This window comes from Otolemur garnettii, unplaced genomic scaffold, assembly GCF_000181295.1.
Source record: "Otolemur garnettii isolate 467f Iridium unplaced genomic scaffold, OtoGar3 scaffold00074, whole genome shotgun sequence".
In the NCBI taxonomy this organism is placed as follows: Eukaryota; Metazoa; Chordata; class Mammalia; order Primates; family Galagidae; genus Otolemur; species Otolemur garnettii.
Window position 1 is genome coordinate 9517958 of NW_003852469.1, and position 22728 is coordinate 9540685.

Genomic DNA, 22728 nt, shown 5'->3' on the forward strand with positions numbered 1-22728 from the left:
CCCAGGAGTTTGAGGTTATTGTGAGCTATAATGCCACACACAGCACTCTACCCAGAGTGAGATTATGTCTCAAAAAAAAAAAAAAAAAAAAACCAAAGAAAAGAAAGGTAAGAAAACTGTAGAAGAAAAGTTGATAGCTAGCTGAAGTTGGTTCATGAGGTTTAAGGAAAGGCCATGTTAATTACCTAAAAGTGCAAAGTAAAGGAACAAATACTAGTAGAACATCTGAGATAAGTTTACCAGAAGATCTGCCCAAGATTTTTTTTCTTTAGAGATTATGAACATTTACTTTTTTATCACAACATATTTTGACTTTTTTTATTATTTCAAAATATTAAGGGGTACAAATGTTTTCAGTTACATGTATTAATTCTGTTATGCTTGACTCGGGTTTTTTATTGTTGTTTGTTTTCAATTTCAGGTTAATGTGAAGGTACAAACAACCAGGTCACAATATGTGAATTTGTTAGGTAGACAAAGAACATTTTTTAATGAAAAAAGCATCAGTCCACCAAGAAGATACCACAGGTAGCTGTATTGATTAGAATTGTTATATTGCAATAAAATAAGAATTAAGGCCTTTTGCAACAATTTGGGTGGAACTGGCCAATATCCTAAGTGTAAGAACGGAAAACAAATACTGCATGTACGCAATATTAAATTGGAACTAACTAATGAGCACACATGTGCACAGAAAGAAGTATAATTCAGTGGAAATCAAGCAGGGGGAAAGTGAAGGAGGGAGAGGGAAAACTTACCTAATGAGTACACTGAACACTATCTGGGTGATGGGTGAACTTATAATCCTGACTCAGGCATAACAAAATTGATACATATAACCAAAAACATTTGTACCTCTGTAATAATATGAAATTAAAAAAAAAAAGACAGCTTTCTCCTTAGATCAAGAATAAAACAAGTATGTCTACTCTTGCCATTTATATACATCATTGAAGATGCTAGCCAGGGCCTACGCAAGAAAAAGAGATAGGACATTTAGATTACCAGTGAATAAGCAAAATAGATAGAGTGGCATTACCAAAATGGTGGAGTAGAAACAATCTGTCTTTACTCTCCCTCAGAAAATAAAATATATTCTATACCAAGATTATTACTAGCAGTATCCCAAAACTCAAATCTGAAGCTGAGACAATCCCTGAGACTACAGAAAGGTGAAAAACTATTAGTAAATAGAGCAACAAACTTCTCCACCCACAGCTCCTGTGCTAGTGCTTTCTACCCTAGAAGAAATGAGATTGAGGCTTCTAGGCTACTTAAACATCATAGTGGGTTCTCTTGCAGGAAAACTGTTCCTGCTTTAATCCAAGGGAATAATCATGACTACTTTTAAGGAGAAAAACACCTGAGAGCACTTAGAGACAAACAAGGGAGGTGTTAGTAGGGGCTAGTAACCCCAGCCCCTAAAACTCTGTTCTCAATCTCAGCCATAAAAAAATGTCATGTAAGAGCAGCTGTTCATAAGCAACATCTGCAGGAAACACACTTCTAGTCACAAACACCTAGGCCACTTTCCCATGCAGTTGAGGTATCGCCTTTGGCGTGTTCTCCTCCTCTTCCAATTGGGAAGGACATTGCTCTCAACATTGTGAAAACCAAGGGAAACCTGGGCTTAAGGTTCCATCTAATGCTGAAAAGGCAGCAGTGACCTAAGACTGAGGGTATTCAACAGGCAATAGCAAAAGACCTCTAAATAGATGTACCATAGAAAGACTAGCAGGCCAAAAAGGAAAGACTAAAATAATTAATTCTCCAGTGTGAAACCATAGTTGTACATTCATGAGAAACAGCAGTAGTATATAGGAACCCATAACCTCCGCAAATGACAAAGCAAAGAAACTATGAGTGGCCCTAATAAAACAACAGCATATGAAATCTCAGATCAAGAATTCAAGCTAGGCACAGTGGCTCATGCCTATAATCCTAGCACTCTGAGGGGCCAAGGTAGGTGGATTGCTTGAGCTCAGGAGTTTGAGACCAGCCTAAGCAAGAGTGAAACCCTATCTCTACTAAAAATAGAAAAACTAGCCAGGCATGGTAGCAAGTACCTGTAGTCTCAGCTATTTAGGAGGCTGAGGCAGGAGAATCCCTTGAACCCAGTAGTTTGAGGTTGTTGGGAGCTGTGACATCAGAGCATTCAACATAAGGAGACTGAGTGAGACTCTGTCTCACCAAAAAAAAAAAAAAAAAAATTCAAGATAGCAATTCTAAGGAAGCGTAGTGAACTCAAGGTCTCCTTTGCTTTTCTGGTTATGTTTGTCATAAAAATTTAACAAAGAGATTAAAATATAAAATAAGTCAAATTCTGGAACTTAAATACATTTGCTGAACTGAAAAATGCATTATAAGCTCAGGCTCTCTGCAGCAGAATTTGTCAAGCAGAAGAGTTAGTGAGCTGAAGATAGGCTGTTTAAAAATACAGAGAAGAAGAAGAAAAAAAAAATACAGAGAAGGAAAAAAAGGGTTAAAGGACACGTACAGGATACAGAGAAAAATGTCAAAAGAGCAAATCTAAGAGTCATGTGTATGATAATGGGAGCTGAGAAAGAGGTAGATTAGAAAGCTTTTTTCAAAGAAGTAGTAACAGAACAGACTGTAATACAATAATAGTAGGGGACTTAAACACCCAACCCTTGGTAATGGTGAGATCATCCAGACAGAAAATCAACAAAGAAACTTTGGAGTTAAACTGAACTCTGGACCACATAGATCTGACATCTATAGAACATTTCATTCAGCCACTCCCAAATATGTATTCTCATCAAGACATGGAACATTCTCCAGGATAGACTATATGTTAGGCCACAAAATAAATCTCAAGAAATTCAAAAATTTGAAATCATGATCAAGTATCTTTTTCACAATGGAATAAAACTAAAAATTATGTTTTCTGTGTCACAGGCTATTGGCAAAAATGAAACAAGGGGAACATTGGAAACTATATAAACACATGGTAATAAAACAGTATGCCCCTAAATCAATGAGCCAATGAAAAAAATAAGGAAAAAGGAAATAAAAATTCTGGAAATAAATGAAAAATGGAAGCACAACATGCCAGACAGTAAAGGGTAATATTATTATTAAAGGGAATGTTCTGGCAATAAATGCCCACATTTAAAAGTAGAGAGAGGCCTTCAGGATGGCAGCTGTGCACTCATCTCCTTCACAAAGAGCCATCAAAGTAGTGTGTAGATAATCGCATGTCACATAGGCTGAGAGAACACTGGAAATCAGCAGAAAAGTGACAGGGAATCTCAGGCATAGAAGGAGAAGGAAATAAAGCAGCCATCCTAGCTGGGATCTGTTCTGAGGCAAGAGAAATTCCCCATCATGGGTAATATTTGAGTGATCCCAGTGGTCTCCATGATGGACTTCTACAATCCTAGCAGTAGAAGGAACTAATATTGGGACCCACCTGAAATCTATATGACATCATTGTTGTAGAAAGGAGGTTTGCATTGGATCCCATAAAACCTCCCAAAACCAAGCAGCTGCAGCATGATACCATTTTGAGAATTCAGCTTCTACTAGATTACATCCTGCCCTAGGGCCAAATAGCCTTGATAATTCACATCCCTAGAGCCCTGCTAACATCCCCCTGTATCCAGTTAGTAGGGTGCAGCAGGACTCTGGCCAAACCCAGCAGGCAGCAAGGTGCCCAGCACTCTAGCCCATTCTATGTCTTATGTACTGCTAAATGAGTGATGCAGCACACCAGGGACATTGCCATTGGGACTAAGACCTGAAGCTTTCTCCACAGCCTGACTTTAAAACATACTGCAAAGCCATAGTAATTAAAATAGTAAATAGTATGGTGCTGGTATCAAACAGGCACAGTGATCACTGGAATAGAATAAAGAACCCAGAAATAAATCTACATGTGTGCAGCCAACTGATTTTTGACAAAGGCTCCAATTGAGGAATGAGTAGTATTTTTAATAAATGGTACTTGTAAGACTGGATATCCATAAGAAGAATGAAACTAGATTCCTGCCTGTTATAATATACAAAACTCAACTCAAATTGGATTAATGACTTAAATGAAAAGCCTGAAAGTTAAAACCACTAGAAGAAAAGATTGGGGAAATTCTTCAAGACATATGTGCAAAAATTCTTGGAATAAAGCCTCTAAAAGACAGGCAGCAGCTGGACGCAGTGGCTCACTCCTGTAATCCTAGCACTCTGGGAAGCCAAGGCAGATGGACTATTTGAGCTCAGTTCAAGACTGGCGTGTGCCTGAGTGAGACCCCATCTTTAAAACTAGCTAGGCATTATGGTGGGTGCCTATAGTCCTGGCTACTCAAGAGGATGAGGCAAGATAATCACTTGAGCCTAAGAGTTTGAGGTTGCTTTGAGCTATGATGCTATGGCACTCACAACCAATGGTGACAAAATGAACTCTGTCTCAATAAATAAAAAGCAACAAGAACAAAAAATAGTCGACTGTCCATCAGACTAAAAAGCTTCTGCACAGCAAAGAAAATAATTAACAAAGCAAATATATAGCCTACCGAGTGGTAGAAAATATCTGCAAACTTGTCATTCAACAACGCCTTTAGTAACCAGAAGTTATGAGCTCATCAATGCAAAGTCAAATATTAATTATTTTATCAAATGGGCAAAAGATCTGTAAAGACACATTTCAAATAGTATACGTACAATGATCAACAGGTTTATGAATGAATGTTCAACATTATTAATCAAAGGAAATACAGATCAAAACCACAGTGAGATATCATGTCACCCCAGTTAAAATGGTTTTTGTTAAAGATAGAAAATAACAAATGCTAATGAGCATGTAGAGAAAGAGGAATGCTCATACACTGTTGCTAAGAATTCTATATCTAATATAAAAAATAGTGTGATTTTTTTTTTTGAACAAACTGAAAGGAAAATTACCATATAATCCAGCAAACTCACTGCTGGGTATATATATCCAAAATAAGGAAATCAGTATGTCAAAGAGATATGTGTATTCCCATGTTTACTGTATCACTATTCATGATAGCCAAGATATGGAATAGCCTAAGTATTTATCAGTGGATAAGTAGATGGAAGTTTTATATGCAACCACAGTGGAATACTATTCAGCCACAAACAAGAATGAATTTCTTTCCTTTGGATTGTCATGGATGGAGATCATTGTGTTAAGTGGAATAAGCAAGTCACAGAAAGACAAACATTGTATGTTCTCATGAATATGGTGGGTCTAAAAAAATAAGTGGATTTCATGGAGGTAGAAAATAGTAACTACCAGCAGCTAGGAAGGGTAGGGGAAAAGAGAATTTAGAGAAATTGGTTAATGGACATTTTCTTTTTCCCTTGGGGCAGGCGACCAGTGGTGGTACCATGTGCAGCTATGGTCAAGATTAAGGTTCAGTACCCTAATGGCAAAGAGGAGGAACTAGCAAGAAAGCTGGATGACCTGAAGATGGTCAGATGTGGTGTCCTAGGTGTGTGTCACCAAAGTGACAGGCTGCCTGGTGTCTAAGCTCTCCAGATTCTGAGTCATTGCAGATCCATTGCTTGTGTTCTCACTATAATTAAACCAGACTCAGAACACCTCAAGAAATTGTACAAGGGCAAAGAAGTACAAGCCTCTGGGTTTGTGGCAGAAGAAAACCCATGCTGTGTACTGCTGACTCGGGGGAATCTTTGAGGGGAACCTTGAAGACCAGGAAGCAGCTGCAGAAGTACATGGTCAGGGCCTGAGCATCTGAGTCAGTAAAATACAAAACTGGCAACAGCAACAGAAGAGAAATAGAAAGGTTAGTTAATACTTATCAAATATAGCTAGAAAGAAGTAATATTATCTAGAATTCATGGTATAGTAGGGTGATTATACTTAATAATTTGTTGAACATTTCAAAATACCTGGAGGAGCATAATTAGAATGTTCCCAACATAAAGAAGGGGTGAAGTTTGGGGGCAATGGATGGCCCATTTGCCCTACTTTGATTATTACATATTGTATATTGTATACTTGTAACAAAATATCACATGTTAACCAGAAATACGTGTACATGTTTCAATAAGAAAACTCTTTATATATGGCATAATTATTTTCTTTAAACCAAATATAAAGGAATAACTAATTTATTTGCAGAAGAAATACTTCTTATCTGCCAGGCACAGTGGCTCATGCCTGTAATCCTAGCACTCTGGGAGGCTGAGGTGGGTGGATTTTCTGAGCTCACAGGTTCAAGACCAGACTGAGCCAGAGCAAGACCTCATCTCTAAAAATAGCCAGGTATTGGAGTGGGCGCTTGTAATCCTAGCTACTTGAGAGGGTGAGGCAAGAGAATCACTTGAGCCTAAGAGATTGAGGTTGCTGTGAGCTATGATGCCCTGGTACTGAACTGAGAGTGACAAAATGAGACTCTGTCTACCAAAAAAGAAAAGAAAGAAAAGAAATACTTCTTATTTACCATATGAATAAATAAGATTATTAGAACTAAACACATTTAGTAAGGCTGAAAAATATAAGTTAATTATATAAAAATCAATTATATTTCTATTTGACAACAATGAACAACAAAAGAAATGAATTTCATTTGAAGAGTATTAAGATTAAGATATAAAAGAATAGATTTAGCAACTAGGCCCTAGTAAAACTATAAAATATCACTGAAAGTAAAATAACTGGAAAGGTTTAATGGTCCTACATTGGAACATGTATTATTAAGACTGCAGTACTCAATAAGCTGATCTTCAGATTAAACACAATTACATTCAAAATCCCAGCTGCCTTTCTTTAGGGGGAGGGACAGAAATTGACAAATAAGTCTTGAAATATGTGGAAATGCAGAGGATCCAGAGTAGTCAAAACTATATAGAGAAAGCAAAAGTTGGAACACTGACAACTTTTCAACTTCAAAACTTATATAGAACTTTGCTCCAAGATACTAAAGACCCAAATAAATATAAAGATATCTCATATTCATGGATTGGAAGACTTAATATTATTAAAATGCTCAAGTTGTCTACTGATTGAACATAATTCTTTCAAAATTTCAACAGCACTTTTTTCTAGAGATGGCAAAATTCATCCTAAAATTCATATGGGATCCCAAATCAAACAATTTTGATAAATAACAAAGTTGGAGTCTTCACACTTCCTTCTTTCAAACAAGTTGCAAAGCTACGGAATCAAAGTAGTGTGGTGTTGACATAAAGACAGACGAATGTACAAATGGGGTAGTACGGACAGCTCAAAAACCCTCAAATGATCAAGAAGGTGCTAAGACCACTCAATGGGGAAAGGACAGACTCTTCAACAAATGGTATTGGGAAAACTGAATAGGCAAAAGAAGTTGGACCCTTATGCAGTATATAAAAGTCATAAAAATCATCTCAAAATTGATTAAAGACATAAAACTATAAAATTCTTAGGAAAAAGGGCAAAGCTTCATGATGTTACTCTTGGCTACCTCAAAAGCATAGGTACCAAAAGTAAAAATGAGACAGTGTCGAAGTTAAAAACTTTGTGCCTCAAAACATAAAAGAATGAAAAGGCAACCTACAGAGTGGGAAAAGATATTTGCAAATCTTGTATCTGTAAGGAGTTAATATCCAATCTATATAAGGAACTTCTACATCATATCTAAAAATTAAATGTGTCTAAAAAAGGGGGCAAAGTACTTAAACAGACATTTATCTGAAGATGGTATACAAATGGTTATGACCTTGTAAAAACGTGCTCAGCATTCTCTAGGCACAGAAATGCAAATAAAAACTGCAATCAAGGGCGGTGTCTGTGGTTCAGTGAGTAGGGCACCGGCCCCATATACCAAGGGTGACAGATTCAAACCCGGCACCAGCCAAACTGCAACAAAAAATAGCCAGGTGTTGTGGCAGGTGCCTGTGGTCCCAGGTACTCAGGAGGCTGAGGCAAGAGAATCACCTAAGCCCAAGCGCTGGAGGTTGCTGTGAGCTATGACGCCATGACACTCCACTGAGGGTAACAAAGTGAAGACTCTGTCTCTAAAAAAAAAAAAAAAAAACTGCAATCAAATATAGCCTCATACCCATTAGGATGGCTCTTATCAAGAAAATAGAGGGGGGAAAAAGCATTGGCAAGGATGTGGACAAATTGGGAACACTGCACTGTTGGAGAGATTTTAAAATGGTGCAACTACTATAGAAAATAGCATGGAAGGTCCAAATAATGAAAAGTAGAACAACCATATGACTCAGTATTCCTATTTCTAGGTGTGTAGCAAAAAGTTGAAGGAGATATTTGCCAAACTATGTTGATAGTAGCTCTTTTCACAATAGCTAAGAAGTGGAAGCAGACCAGATGTTTATCTACAGATTTATGGATAAACAAAATGTTCCTTATACATACAATGAAGTATCATTTGACCTTAAAAAGGAAGGAAATCCTGGGATATGCTACAACATAGATGAACCTTGAGAACATGATGCTAAGTTAAACAATGTAGTCACAAAAAGAAAAACAATACATGATTCTATTTATTTGAGGTAAGGAATGTTCATAGCAACATAAAGTAGAGTGATGGTTACAGGCATCTAGGGTGAGGGGACAGGTTATTGTTCAATGGGTATAGTGTTTGAATGGAGATGAAAAGATTTCAGAGATCTTTTTCAGAACAATGTGAATATACTCATGTGCAGCACTACTGGACTATGTGCTTAAAATTGTTAAGATGATAAACTCACCACAAAGCTACAGTAGTCAAGAGTGTGTTTTCTACCCACGGTAGAAAGCTTCACATTGGGATTGGTGCAGTAGAATCAAGTATCTAAAAATAAACCCTTACGTTTATGATCAGTTGAGTTTCAAAAAGGGTTCTAAGACAATTTGGTGGAAAAATAAATGGTATTATAACAATTAAGCATCTATATGTAAGAATGAAGTTGAATTACTGCTTCCTACTATGTTCAAAAATGAATTCAATATGGATTAAATATCTAAATGTACAAACTCATAGAAATGTAGGAGTAAATATTGGGTTAAGTGATCATTTCTTAGAGATGGTACAAAATGCACAAGTAGTAAGAGAAAATAAGTTGGATTTCATGTACTTAAACCTTCTGTGCTTTAAAGGACACCATCAATAAAGTGAAAGAAAAAAGAAAGTGAAAAGAAATGCATGGCTTGGGAGAAAATATTTACAAAGTGCATATCTAATAAGAAACTGAGGTCTAGAATATAAAAAGAACTACAACTCAAAAGTAAAAATACAAATATCCCAACAAGAAAATAGAATAGGGGACGGCACCTATGGCTCAAAGGAGTAGGGCGCTGGCCCCATATGCCAGAGGTGTCGGGTTCAAACCCAGCCATGGCCAAAAACTGCAAGAAATAATAATAATAATAATAAAAGGGAACAGGAGTTAAATGGGCATTCCTCTGAAGAAGAAATACAAATGGCTAATAAGCACATGAGAAGATGCTGAGAATCGTTAATTGTTAGGTATATAGAAATCAAAACTATAGATACAATGGCTAAAATAAAAATCATGAATATTCAGTGTTTATGAGGTTGTAGAGAAATTAGAACCTTCATACAGTGCTAGTGGGAGTATAAGATGGTACAGCCACTAGGAGTCTGGCAGTTTCGCAAATGAATAAACACAGTTATCATTGGACCCAATAATCCCATTCCTGGTATATACCTAGGAGGAACGAAAACGTGTTCACACCAAAACTTGCACCTGTATATTTATAGCAGCATTTATAATAGCCAAAAAGTGGAAAAAGTCTAAGTGTCCATCAGTTTATGAATGGATAAATAAAATTTGGTATATCCATACAATGGAATGTTATTTAGCAATAAAAAGAAATTAAATACTGATTCATGCAATAATACAGATGAATCTTAAACACATCATGTTAAATAAGACACCTATAAAAGGCCATATGTTATGACTCCACTTATGTGAAATGTCCTGAGTAGACAAAATAAAATATAAAATAGTGGTTGCCAGGTAATCCCTAATGAGGACAGCAGGAGAGATTTGGGAACGTGACTGCTATTAGGTTTATGATTTCTTTTAAGGAGGGCAAACAAAAATATTCTGAATTTAGTTAATGGTGATGGCCACACAATGTTATCAATGCACTATAAGTCACTGAAGTATCTAGTTCCCAATTGTCAATGTTATATATATTATTTTTTAATAAAGTTGATGTTTTAAAAATATGAGTTGACACTTTTATGTACAAATACAAGCACACTCATTTTTAAGAGATTTCATGTTTCTCTTTATATTAGTCTGCTTTTGCATTTTTGTTGATTAATAACACATCCTTAATTTAAAAACACATAATATTATGAGTATATGAGTTTTCCAGATCACGTATCAAAAATAGTTTTGGTGATTTTCTAATAATTAAATTAGGTCTTCCTTTAATATTGTTAAAAGCAGAGAATTGGAAACTCCCTGACTTGGAAAAGAATTTATTACCTCGTCATTATTTGTTCATCTTCTGAAATCCTTGGATCATACCCAGAAAGGCCTTTCTAATTCATTTCATACTGACTATTGATTACACTTATTACTTTTTACCTTGAAGTGCCTCGTTTGACCTGATATACTTGAAAAGGATTAGAAAAATTAAGTTATTATCTTTTTCAATATGCCTCTGCAAAACAGTGTTTTTCATAAAAGTTTCTGTGCTTTAATAAGTTTCTATTAAAACTTTGAAACTTCAGATATAATTTATTTAATTTATGCGGAATAGTGATCAAATGAGTTAGTTGACAAAGCCAGTTCTCATTGTCAAGCCTTTTCTCTGGTCTTTTATATAAACTGTGTGCCCTCTTTGCTAATGAAGAGGCAAAAAGAGATTTTGCACTTTGACTATAAATATTTATATAGCTTGGGTAGAATAGACTGTTTCATTTTGTAAAATAGAAGGGCAACTATAAAAGCAGAGATGAGACGTGATTAATCCTAAGACCCATATATAAAGCTATGTTCTCAAGCAGATCTAAGCTTTTGAACTTGATATTCTGTACATGTATTTCCTTAAATCAACCCATAGCCCTACATCCCTTAAGTCTTTATCTCCAGGAGTATGCTTTCTCATTTTAATATTGCTATTCTACATATTCTTGATCTTTTACGAATGAATAAAATGACCTTGAACAGCAGTCGTTTGTAAAAATGTTGTATACAGGTATGTTAATATGCTGTATACTCTGTATTCATGTGAACCACATTTTGCCAGAGTTGCTTGTGTACTTGTTTGGATTTCTCCATCCCCCTCCTACCCTCATGGCAGGTTTGTCTTGGTGTCCATACCGAACCTCAGAATCCTTCACAAGTGGTACCTTTTACTAGTTGATTGAAGCTGGAATAGGAGATGATAATAGAAATTTTACTAGTTTTCTTAGCATTTATGTCTTTCTTTTTTGGTAGTGTAGATTTTCGAATTACATTTTGTTCATGAATATGATTTCCTTGGGCTAAACTTTAGTATGCTTAAACCAGTTTGGAAGCATATGCTAGGAGACAAATCTCTATATGGCTCTTTCACTTTCCTGTATGTTTTGTGAACAGAGGCTTTGGTTGCCTGCGTTCTTGTCTGTTCAAGGTTATTTCTATATATAGCTAGCAGCTTGGAAGATACAGGAACTTTGGAGTGGCGGTCAGGTTTGTTTATCGCCTCGGAAGATAAAGCTGGTGTCCCTGAAGCTCAGGGTTTCTCTCCTGTAATGCCACCCATGTATGTGCAAGTGGCATCTGGCCCTATTCAAGTTGCTGTGTGAGAACTGGGGCTCCGGGAACTGGGGCAAGATAATGCTGATATTCTGGCTACTGCTGTTATTTTGAGTAATAAATACCTGTGCCTCTCACCCAGGGGTCTTATTTCCTCTGCCATCATCTATCAGATTGTGACAGGCTAACTCGTTAGCTTGAAAGTAGGGTAAATCTCAGATCTGTCATATATCTTGACAGTGTGTAGAAAATACAAATAAACACATAAACAACTCTCTGAATTCAACTCAGAAATGCCATAATTCATGTTTTTCTATTACCAACCGCATAATGTATTATTTACATAAATGTAGCATAGATTTTTCATGTTTTTTCCTATGTTAAATGCTTGACATAATTTTGCTATTTATATTTAATGAGAATTTTAAAAGCATAATATGCCATCTGCTTTTTACGCATTAAAATTGTATCGCATATACGTACATATGTTCATATATGTGCATCTAGTCATGTTTGCAGAAACAGATTCTCACCCTGTTTAATTATATATGTAAGGATTATCTTAATTTCGTATATGACATTGTGATGTCCTGTTTGCTCCTGTTCTGTTTCAGAATATTGGAAAGAAGATGACCTGCCAAGAGTTCATTGCAAATCTCCAAGGAGTAAATGGGGGTGTTGCTTTCTCCAAGGACCTGCTGAAAGTAAGTCTTGAATTATTGATTTTTAATGCAGGCGTATGTTGACATTCACTGCTTACATCTTTAATCCAAAATAGGCTAAGGATCACTTAAGTGTTTTGCTTTTTGCTTTTGGTCTTGGTGATGTTTCTGTTGAGCCTTGTCCCTTGATGCCTCATACTGCAAGGTACCCTTAAATTAATAATTTCTAAGAGGTTACAATAACACCGAGATAATAAACATTTGGAATGGTTAGTGATGCGAATAGTGGGAAGTTTGTTGTTTGATTTATTTCTAAGTAGACTATCAGAAGTGGAAAAAAGTCACAAAGGTATATCCACCATGGAAACAAAAAGCATTTGCAGGTTACAATGGAAAGAATTCTGACTGTGTTGAGTCCGTAAGTCTCAGGTTGTCTCTGGGAGTAGATTAAATTAAATTCTGGGTAATTGCAGAATGCCTGAATTAGTTGCATTGAGTTTTATTATTGGTAATAATCAGCATGTTTTTCCCCGTGTTCAGATTGTTCTGAAGGAGTCAACAAAATCAGCTTTGAAATTCAGATATTTTATAGCACTATAAACGAGACGTGCATTGGATCAAATACAAAGTAATGATAATGACTAGGAATATTTTTGCAGTTGTAAGGTAGAGTGTGTACTTTGAGAACGTGATTTTTACGGGTTTCAATTAGAATTAGATTCTTGCCTTCTCTTTAAAACTTGGTATACCTATAGTTTTCTTTTGGAATCAGTTTCTTTGAGTGAATTTGCTAAGCAATGTGACACTTTTTGAATCATGCTGCGTGGAAAGGTACCAATTGAAAGATAAGTTCCTTATTATGTTTCATTTAACTTTTAAACTGTATAGAGTTCTGCCGGATTTGGAAAGACGTGTACACTATGGAAAATGAAAGAAGGCATTAAGATATATTATTATCACATTCTTAGTCCTACTGACTTTATTTGCAGCTCATTAAAAAAAATTATGAAGAAAGCAGAAAGCCAGCTTCAATTTACTATGTAAAGGAGGCATATTTTTAGGTTGTCTCTTTGTAGAGCCAATGCTACCATTTCTGAAGCTATAATTCCAAATGAGAATGGAAGATGAAAAGGTATAGGATTATGGCTTGATAAATATGTGATGTGTATTCCATTGAAGCTGTGCAGCATTAACAAGTCTTTTTTCAGCCAGTATTTGCACAGAAAGTCGTGGTTTCTCTCCAAGAGAGGATTTGTGAGGCTTTTATCCCTATGTCAGAAAAGAAAATTGAAGGGAGAATTTTCATAGTGAAGCTCTTCAATTTTAGTGGTAGGTTTACCATAACCTGCATGACTGCAGATAAATTAGAGCATGTTTGAGGGAGCTGTCTCAATGCCAAGTGTAGCTATGGTGCAGTCTGGGCTGCCCTTCACTTTGGGTAAATACATGTTCTTTGACTTAACTCTGCTAAGAATTTGCCTGATGATTGGTTTTAGTCATACAGTAGAGATCATGTTTGTAATCCTTGGGGGGGAAATGTGTATTATTTTTTATTTACTATGGGAAGAGGACAGTGAAACAACATTGAAAATGACAGAGGTGTTTAGCATGGAAATGGTCCAGTAAAATATTGATTCCCTTTCCTAACAAAGCCTAGCTACTCAGGCACCCAAGAGGAGGGTTTTCCATTTCAATAGGGTTGGTTTTGTTGTGAATTTCAAACCACAAAAAAGGGCTTTCTTTAAATTAAACCATTGTTGTTTCATTTCACTGTTTTGAGTACTATTCCTTCTCCCTTTCCTTTCCTCCCCTCTTCCTCTTTTCCTTTCTCCTTGTGTTTATTTCTTTTTGTTCTTTCCTCTTTGCCTTCTTTTCCTTCTTTGCTCTTTCTGTTTCTCTTATGATAGCTGTCTCTGTATTCCTTGCCGAAATAAATTATTGAATGGAATATCTATTATATTCAAATATTGGGGAAATATAATGGTATGCCCCACAGATGTTAATACATGCATACAAATACAAAGTTTGGTATCATCTTACAGGTTTCTGAGTAACCCTTTCCTCTCTCTCTCCATCTACAAAAATTACAGGTGTGTGTGACATTCTCTTTATTTTATGAGATAGAAAGAAAGATTATTACTTTTATTAGGTTTCTTCATTCAAATATAAACTGCTAAGATTCAATATCAAAAAATGCTTAAAGTTGCCCTGAACTGAGGCTTTCGTTGTTGCATGTTGACCTTATTACTTTTAGATTAATCTGGATCAAAAGTAACTTTCAGATTTATGTATGTTCAGATTTCAGCATATCCTCTGCTTTTTGAAAAGAACCATCTATGACTTTGGCCTGAAAATGAACTTTGGTCAAGCCTATATTTTTTTTACCCTGGGCCTATTCTCTTCCCACGTTTTTACCTTTCATGTTTGATTTGGGTCTTTAGCAACTTCCTTCACTGATACTGCAAGAGTGGAGGTACTCAGGTGGGGTAGGTCTTGGACTGGTCCTGGAATCTTAAAGAACCTTTGATCAAGCAGACCGGTTATTATCCTCTTGAGATCCCAAGATAATCCTGGGATATTAATGGAGATATGAATTACTTGAAATGACTAAAAAATCCCTAGGAAAAGGTAAGGCTGCTAGACGGATGGAGCCTTTCCAACTGGAGTTGAAGAGGAGTAGGTCTAAAGTGTCAGGACCAGGAGTGTTGTTAGTGTTTCACCTTTGTCTCAGGGCAGTTTTTGTAGATTCTTAACTATATGAGCCTGAGGACCTTTAATAATCAGTCTCATAAGGGCTGATACCCAATAGTGAAGTATTGGCTTATTATCTAGTACATGTTTCTAAAGCCCTTTACAGAATAATCTTTGAAAATTTACAATAGTTCAGATACAAATCTGACCTAAGTGTCCATCAGCTGAAGAGAAAGTGTGGATATATAGGCATAATGGAATACTATTCGGCTTTAAGAAGGAAATTCTGTCATTTGCAACAACATTTATGAACCTGGAGAACATTATGCTAAATGAAATAAGCTAGGCATTGAAAGACAAATACTTGCAATGTCTGACTTAGGTGTAGAATCTGAAAAAGTACAAGTCATAGAATCAAAGAATAGAGTGGTGGTTACCAGGAGTTGGAGTTAGGGAAGCGGGGATGTTGATCAGAGGGTATAGAGTTTTAGTTAGATAGCATGAATAAATCTTAGCAATCTACTGCAAATCTTGGCAACTACAATTAATAATATTGTATCCTTGAATATTGCCTCAAGATTAGATTTTAAATGTTCTCATGACAAAATAGTAAGTATGTGCAGTGATGGATGTGTTAATTAGCTTTAATCATTCCACAGTGCCCATATAATCAAAACAGTGTATTGCATACCATAAAAAATACATAATTTTTATTTGTCAATTTAAAAATATCATTTTCTTGACAGTCCTTTGTCTCATGCTCAAAATACAGCACGTTGTTCCTTGCCCATTCTGTTTCCTAATTTTTATTTCTTTTTACTTTCATAGGAAATTTCTATTCTTGGTTTTAACAGAAATGCTGCCGTTTTATCTTGAGTCCACTGTGCTTTCCATTTCTGACTCTGATGGTTGATAATTCACCATTGCTCCTTATAGAGATGGACACAGGAACTGTATGATGGCTGCCAAATATTTATGTATTTAGAGATGAAGTGTCCATTGAAAAATATTTTTACATGAAAAAGAGAAAAAACAATGGAAAAGTAAAAGGAGATGCTGAAAAATGGCCCAGGAACATATAGGGTAGAAGGCTTGTTATTGGCTACATAATAATTTTATTCTAAGGACACATCCTGAGTGACAATGAAATATGACCCGCTCGTTGTTTTCCTTCCCAGCTTTTGCTGTTTGCCATTTGGTGCTCAGATATCGTACTCCTTAATATTTTCATTCTATTTGTAGTTGTGTCTTTAATCTTTTTTGTAATAGCACTTGAATTCAGTAGGAACCAAGTGAGAGGTTTAGGGATAGAGTCCTTCCAGAGTCCACAAGAAGGAGAGGAGGGATGATGAATAGGCTTTATTGGAGTCTAACCTGAAGTCAGCTCAGCTCACACAGTTTCAAGTGGCTTTTATTAGTGTAGTTGGACTGTGGTGGTGGGGGTCATGAGAGGTGAGGGAAGTCAGCTGTCCTGCAGAGTGAAAGATGCTGTGTCTGAGACTGATGTGAGAATTACTGCCTTCCACAAAAGGGGCTAATCTTGCAGAAAGACCTGATCCTGATGCTTCCCAGGAACACGGGCCCTAAAGCATTTCAGGAGGGTGGGGAGGGAGTTGCTGTGACCTTGCCATTTGGTCTGTGCCCTCTAGCACCAGCTCTCCTCCCAGGACAGCTATACTCTTGTCAGGGTCATGAGGATTTACAGGAGTATGGGAAGTCTGTTGTAACTATGAAATTTGTTTTCTGGCCTGCTTGCTTTTCTCTACTAGTCTCCCCACTAGCTGTACTTTTGTCCGAGGTCTAAGGATTTCTTCCCTACCAAGAAAATGAAGAAAAAGAATTAGGTGAAATGATCTCTTCAACTTAAAATATTTCATACAGTAGAACCAACCTCCATAATTGACCAGCTTCCTACATTGACTCCCTTTCTTAAGTTGACCTAATTTTCATAGACCAGACTTGTACCACATCTACTCAGTGGAATCTCCTTATGATGACCACCTCCTTCTGTCAATCAGTTTGTTACAGTCCCCTGGGTAGTCAACTTACCATCTTATTGATGGAAAGAACAGAAACAACAACAACAAAAAAAATCCAAACCTTTCAGAATGTTTGTGATATAACTATGAAACAAAACTGAACATAGTTTACAGAGTGTTTTAAAATATACCTCTTCTCAATTATGCATAAATATAGAAAGACTATAAGAATAGATCCAGTTAGAAGGCATTGTCGCTGGAAATCATCAAAAGCTAGGTAAATAGACTTGCTTGGGCCAATCAAAAAGATGATACCTTTTCATATTATTGCTTACCATTAAATGTTTTGTCTGTCTGTTTGTTTGTTTGTTTTGACCAGGGCTGGGGTTTAAACCTGCCACCTCAGTATATGGGGCCGGCGCCCTCCTCCTTTGAGCCACAAGTGCCACCCTGCTTACCATTGAATGTTTGACTGTAGAATAGTTTTCTAAAAATTAATTTTTTGGTAGAATTTCTTATTCTATCTCCTTGGGAATTTATTAACCTTAAAATTAACTTGTGGGTCCAGCATGCTGGCTCATGCCTGTAATCCTAGCACTGTGGGAGGCTGAAACAGGTAGATTGCTTGAGCTCAGGAGTTTGAGACCAGCCTGAGCAAGAGTAGGAGCCCATCTCTACTGAAAATAGAAAAGCTAGTCGGGCTTAGTGGCAGCCTGCTATAGTCCCAGCTACTTGGGAGGCTGAGGCAAGAGGATCACTTGAGCCCAAGAGTATGAGGTTGCTCTGGGCTATGGTGACACCATGGCACTCTACCCAAGGCGACAGAGTGAAACTCTATCAAAAAATTTTAAATTAAATTAACTTGTGATTTCTTAAGGGAAAACCAAAAGTTTTGGTTTTCTCTGTCCTATTTGTAGTTAATGGTGATGTGTGTGTATATGCGGGCATAAGTGTGTGTCTGTCCTATTTGTGGTTAATAGTAATGTGTGTATGTACGGGCACATGTTCAGGTGTAGTTAGGGAGGAGTAAAGTAGTAAAACTGAAAGGACAGATATAAACCTGCCTCCTTTGGCAGGATGGATACATTTCAGTGTATTAATTGAAAGAGAAATAACAGTCAATTAAATTGTTACATGTTGGGTTGGTTAGAATCCCACTAAAAGTTTTTATTCAGATACATTTGTTTTCTCTCACTTTCTCAAAAGATAGAACTTAAACAAGATTTTCTGGAGAAAAGTTTCCATCAATGTATAGGCTGCTTCTACCTATTCCTTTAGTTGGCTGAAAGCATATACAGGGTGGACATAAAATTCGTGTGCAATTAAAAATAGTTTAACGTGGTAAATTGCACACAAGCTTTATGTCCATTCTGTACGTTTTTTGTTCCTAATCTTATTTTCTCATTTGGTATTTTTAGAGAAAAATAATTTGTTATAATTAAGGAGAAATTAGCCAGGAGCATTTAAACTGACTCAGAAGGTCAACAAAGAAAAGCACATTTTAAATAAAGATTAATGCATTTTCTTGGACGAGAAAGAAATGTAATTAGGAAATATAAAATTACCCTATGCAGGTTCATACCCATGAGGCTTTTTAATCAGTTGTAGCTGTATATAAGGACAAACAACAGCAAATCAATCAGCCATTAAAGATTTGGAGACAAGCAATTTTTCATAAGTTAAAACTCCAAAAAGGACCTATTTACACAGAGTGACAGCAAAAGCTGTAAAAATCCTTCTAAAAAAGAGAAGTGGCCAAGTGGCTCATGCCTATAATCCCAGCATTTTGGGAAGCTGAGGAAGGAGAATCATTTGAGCCCAGGAGTCAAGATAAGCCTGGACAACATAGCAAGATCCCAGTTTCTACAAATAATAAAAAAAAAACTAGATGGACATGTTAACACACACCTGCCCAGCCACTTGGGAGGCTGAGGCTGGTGGATCACTTGAGACCAGGAGTTCAAGGTTACAGTGAGCTATGGTCATGCCCTTGCACTCCAAAAGGGTGATGGAATGAGACCCTGACTCTTAAAAAAGTAAAATAAAAAAAAAAAAAAAAGGAGCAAAGCCAACCCAGCTCACTTCCTGAGTTCCATCTATCCCTCTAATTTGACCCTTTTAGCTAGAGAAAAGATTGGAAGTTTAACCCTGACAATTGCCCTACTTTTCTATATTTTCTGCCAAAGGGGTGACGTTAAGCAACATTTTTGTTTTCTCCTCTTTCATCTTTGCTCCCATGATTACCAACAAGTACAGCTGGGAAAATCAGAATAAGATCAGGTTTTATGAATGTCAGTATTCTGGTTTGTGATATTGTAGTGTAGTGTTGCAGATGTTATCATTGGAGGAAAATGGGTCATCAGTACAGTGACTCTTTTCTTTCTTACAACCACGTGTATATCCACAATTATCTCAATAAAACTTGCAATGACAAAAATAGTGAACCAAGTCCACTAAAGCCAAAAAAAAAAAAAAAAAAAAAGAAGAAGAAAGAAAGAAAAAGAAAAGAAAAACAATCAGGCAGTTGCTCTTTATTCAGTCAAAGATTGAGACATCATATAAAAATTGGCTTAGTGAAATTTTACTACTCTTTGTGGTTTTTCAAAGTACTAAATACAGTGACCAATAGCTCAGATTTAACTCTACAGCAGTATTAAAAACAATCGTGTATTAAGAAAAAGATGAGGGAATTACTTTGAAGAAATGAAGGCTGGAAAGTAACACAAACCTATTACTATTATTTTAATTTTATGCTAGAATCTTCTGGAGAATTCTTTAAAGGAGGGGGAAGTGTAAGATAGTAAAATTGCAGTTGTCTGCATGAGAAGTGGTGTGGGCTTAGGGGCAAGTGGTGGGAGCACTGAGGGGAACATATTAAGTACTGGATTATTTTGAGCTCATTGAGTTCCTGTTGACAGATTGATTTTCCTGATTGCCCCTCTGTCCTTTCCTATTTCACTTATAATCTAACCTACATGGAGTAGAGAAAAAAAGTAGAAAAACCTGATTTCTTTTTCCCCAGTTGATGTTTGGTCTGTTAGTATGAATGCAATGGAAGGCTTCATGGCAGGGTGAAATGAGTAGTCTCAAATCTGGAAAGATCTGGAAAACAAGCCCAGTATTTTCCCTGGCCAGGCAACTAAACTCTTTTCAGTTTTCTCATGTGTAACGGAGGATAATAATATCTCCCTCCAAGAGTGGTTATGAGGATTGAATGAGATGAGGTATGTTGGTGGCCACAGCATTGTACCCAGGTGGAATGTTCTAGTTATGGAAGTCACAGGCCTCTACCTTGTCCAAGTGCTGCTGGTGACTAGTGGTCAGACCCCAGGGTGATCATGTCCCTTCTTCATGCCTTGGTTTCCTTGTTTGTGAAATAAGGTGTTCGGCCTTTGCCCACAGTTCCCCAGTTTCAATCCAAACTCTTAGAGCCCGGTGCCTAATGCTCAGCCCCTTCCCCATCAACACTCGCCCCCTGGACTAGAACTGCTTGCTCTGTTTTCCTCTCAAACCTCATCACATGTGGTCTCTTGAGCAAAATGTTGTATGAAAAAAAAAAAGAAAGCCAGAAAAACTCTGCAAATCATGAAGGATAACGCAATCTAAGAGCCAGGAGTGTTTTTAACATCATTTTCTTCTTTATAAACCCAAATCCCATCTCCAAAGGTTTCACTTTCATCTTGTGTTTACTGGTTTAGAAAAAGAAGTGTATCCCTAATAATGAAACTAGTGGATGTGCAGGTTTAAATTGGAGAAAATTGCTTTTGTTGTAAAAGCCTTCTCCAAAGGTTATTCCCAAAAGATTATACGAGAGAAGAAGCTGGACGCGGTCTGAAAAAGGTCTGAACTTTTCATAAATGAAAAGCCTGAAGTGAATTCTCAAAAATACTTGATTTGAGTTATATTTGGAGTATGCAGTTGAAAATAGGAACTTAGGGGTGGTATTTAAGTGGAGCTAAAAAAAGAGCATCAACTGTTGCCTAGAGTAGGTGAATCTCTCCATGAGAAGGTCATGGACACCTGGTAGCAACAGTATCTATGGAGGAAAGGGGCTTGGAGACTTGTCCTGGTGTGAGTAGGAGAGCCTTTTAAGAGAAAAGCTATGTTTGCAAGCTTGTAAAGAGAAAATCTTTATTGGCTCTGGCACAAAATATGGAATATTGCAGCTTTTTTTCTTTCCAGTAAAGTGGATCAAGTTGAGTTCTATGGTAAAAGGTCCATGGTGTGTTTCTGCGTGTCCCTTTCCCATGGAGATCTGGAAGCATGGGCTTGCTTTCAGCCACATGTTCGCCACGGGCGCAAGAATGACGCTGCTCTGGGGCTGCTTCAGACCTTGAATGAGACACGGTGACGGCAATGAGAATAATTAATACTTAGAAGTAGCCAAAGATCTACAAATGGTGTTCATACTTAAAAAAAAAAGAAAACCTACCAAAAAAAAGTCTGAGAATGTTTTAACAGAACAGATGCTGCTTAAAGAGTACAAACAGATTTTTAACCAAAAAAAAAAAGGAAAAAAGTTTGAGTGGGGGTGGTGGTAGTCATTAAGGGTACTGTAATGGAATATTAATGAATCCCTGATTTTATTTTCAAGTTGATCATGAAGTGCTGGAGGATTTCAGAATCACATGCATCCGTAAGGATTTTGAATGTTTATATATTTGGAACATTTTTTAAATGCCATAATGTAGTCCATTGACGTCACTGGTTCCTGTCACTCCACCATAAGCGTGTTTTATTGTGTGAATTTAAGTGGTCACATTGTCAATTTAAACCTTCTTTCTTTCTGTCTTTTTTTTCTTTCTTTTTTTTCTTTTTTTCTTTTAGGGTTTTTCTTTTTTTTCTTTCTCTTTTTCTTTTTTCTTTTTTTCCCCCAGAAGGGGATGGGTTTTTCTTTTTTTTCTTTCTTTTTTTTCTTTTTTTTTCCCCAGAAGGAGATGGGGTTTTTCTTTTTTTCCCCCAGAAGGGGATGGTTTTTTCTGGAGTGATGTGCTTCTTTCACTAGGCCTCCAGTCCAAGGGTAAATGAACTCTTAGAGCAAATACTCTACACTGAATATGAGACTTACCTATCTATTAGGGATACAGAGAAACAAATTCTATTTTAAGGCATTTGCGGCTATCCAGTAAAAACATCCCACAAAAGAGAACAATTTGCTTTGTGATTATAGTGGAGCTTCATTTAGGTGGAGGCCAGTTGTTTAAGAAAGACTCCAAAAGTTCAAAACAGGCAAAAAACTAAAAATAAAAATAGCTAGAATAAAGAGATGTTACAGAGACTGTGTAACCTTCCAAATTTTACTCAAACCCTCATTGATAACCATGATAATATTTTACTTCAAAATTTTTAACCTCGTCCCCTTCCCTGATATCCTCAGCAAATGGCCAGGTGTGCACAGGTGAATACCCAGGTACCAACCACTGCCTCAAACCATCAGCTGGTCTGCACAACTGCCCCTGACTATCTCTTAAGCCTACTTTTCATTGGCAAGATACTAGCCATAGCCAATTAATTTTTCTAAGATAAATTTAATAGAAACACAAGCATGTAAGTCATTGCTTAAGTTCCTAACTTGAAATTGTTGTAAAGAAACAGTTATTTTCCCATTTGGGCCGTAGGGTGAAGTTCAAGGGAGTGCTGTTAGACAGAATGTGGTCAGTCAGTAGCAAGAAGCTGATCTGATAATA

General features: G+C 36.7%; 1 protein-coding gene across 2 annotated transcripts in view; it reads left to right on the plus strand.

Moving 5' to 3' along the window:
- PSD3 (pleckstrin and Sec7 domain containing 3) overlaps nt 1-22728 on the plus strand; it is a 470121-nt gene that overhangs the window by 248802 nt on the left and 198591 nt on the right. For both annotated transcript variants that reach the window (XM_023515535.1, XM_023515536.1), the window contains exon 9: nt 12324-12413. In XM_023515535.1, coding sequence (XP_023371303.1) covers nt 12324-12413 — 90 coding nt within the window. The remainder of the gene's footprint in view (nt 1-12323; nt 12414-22728) is intronic.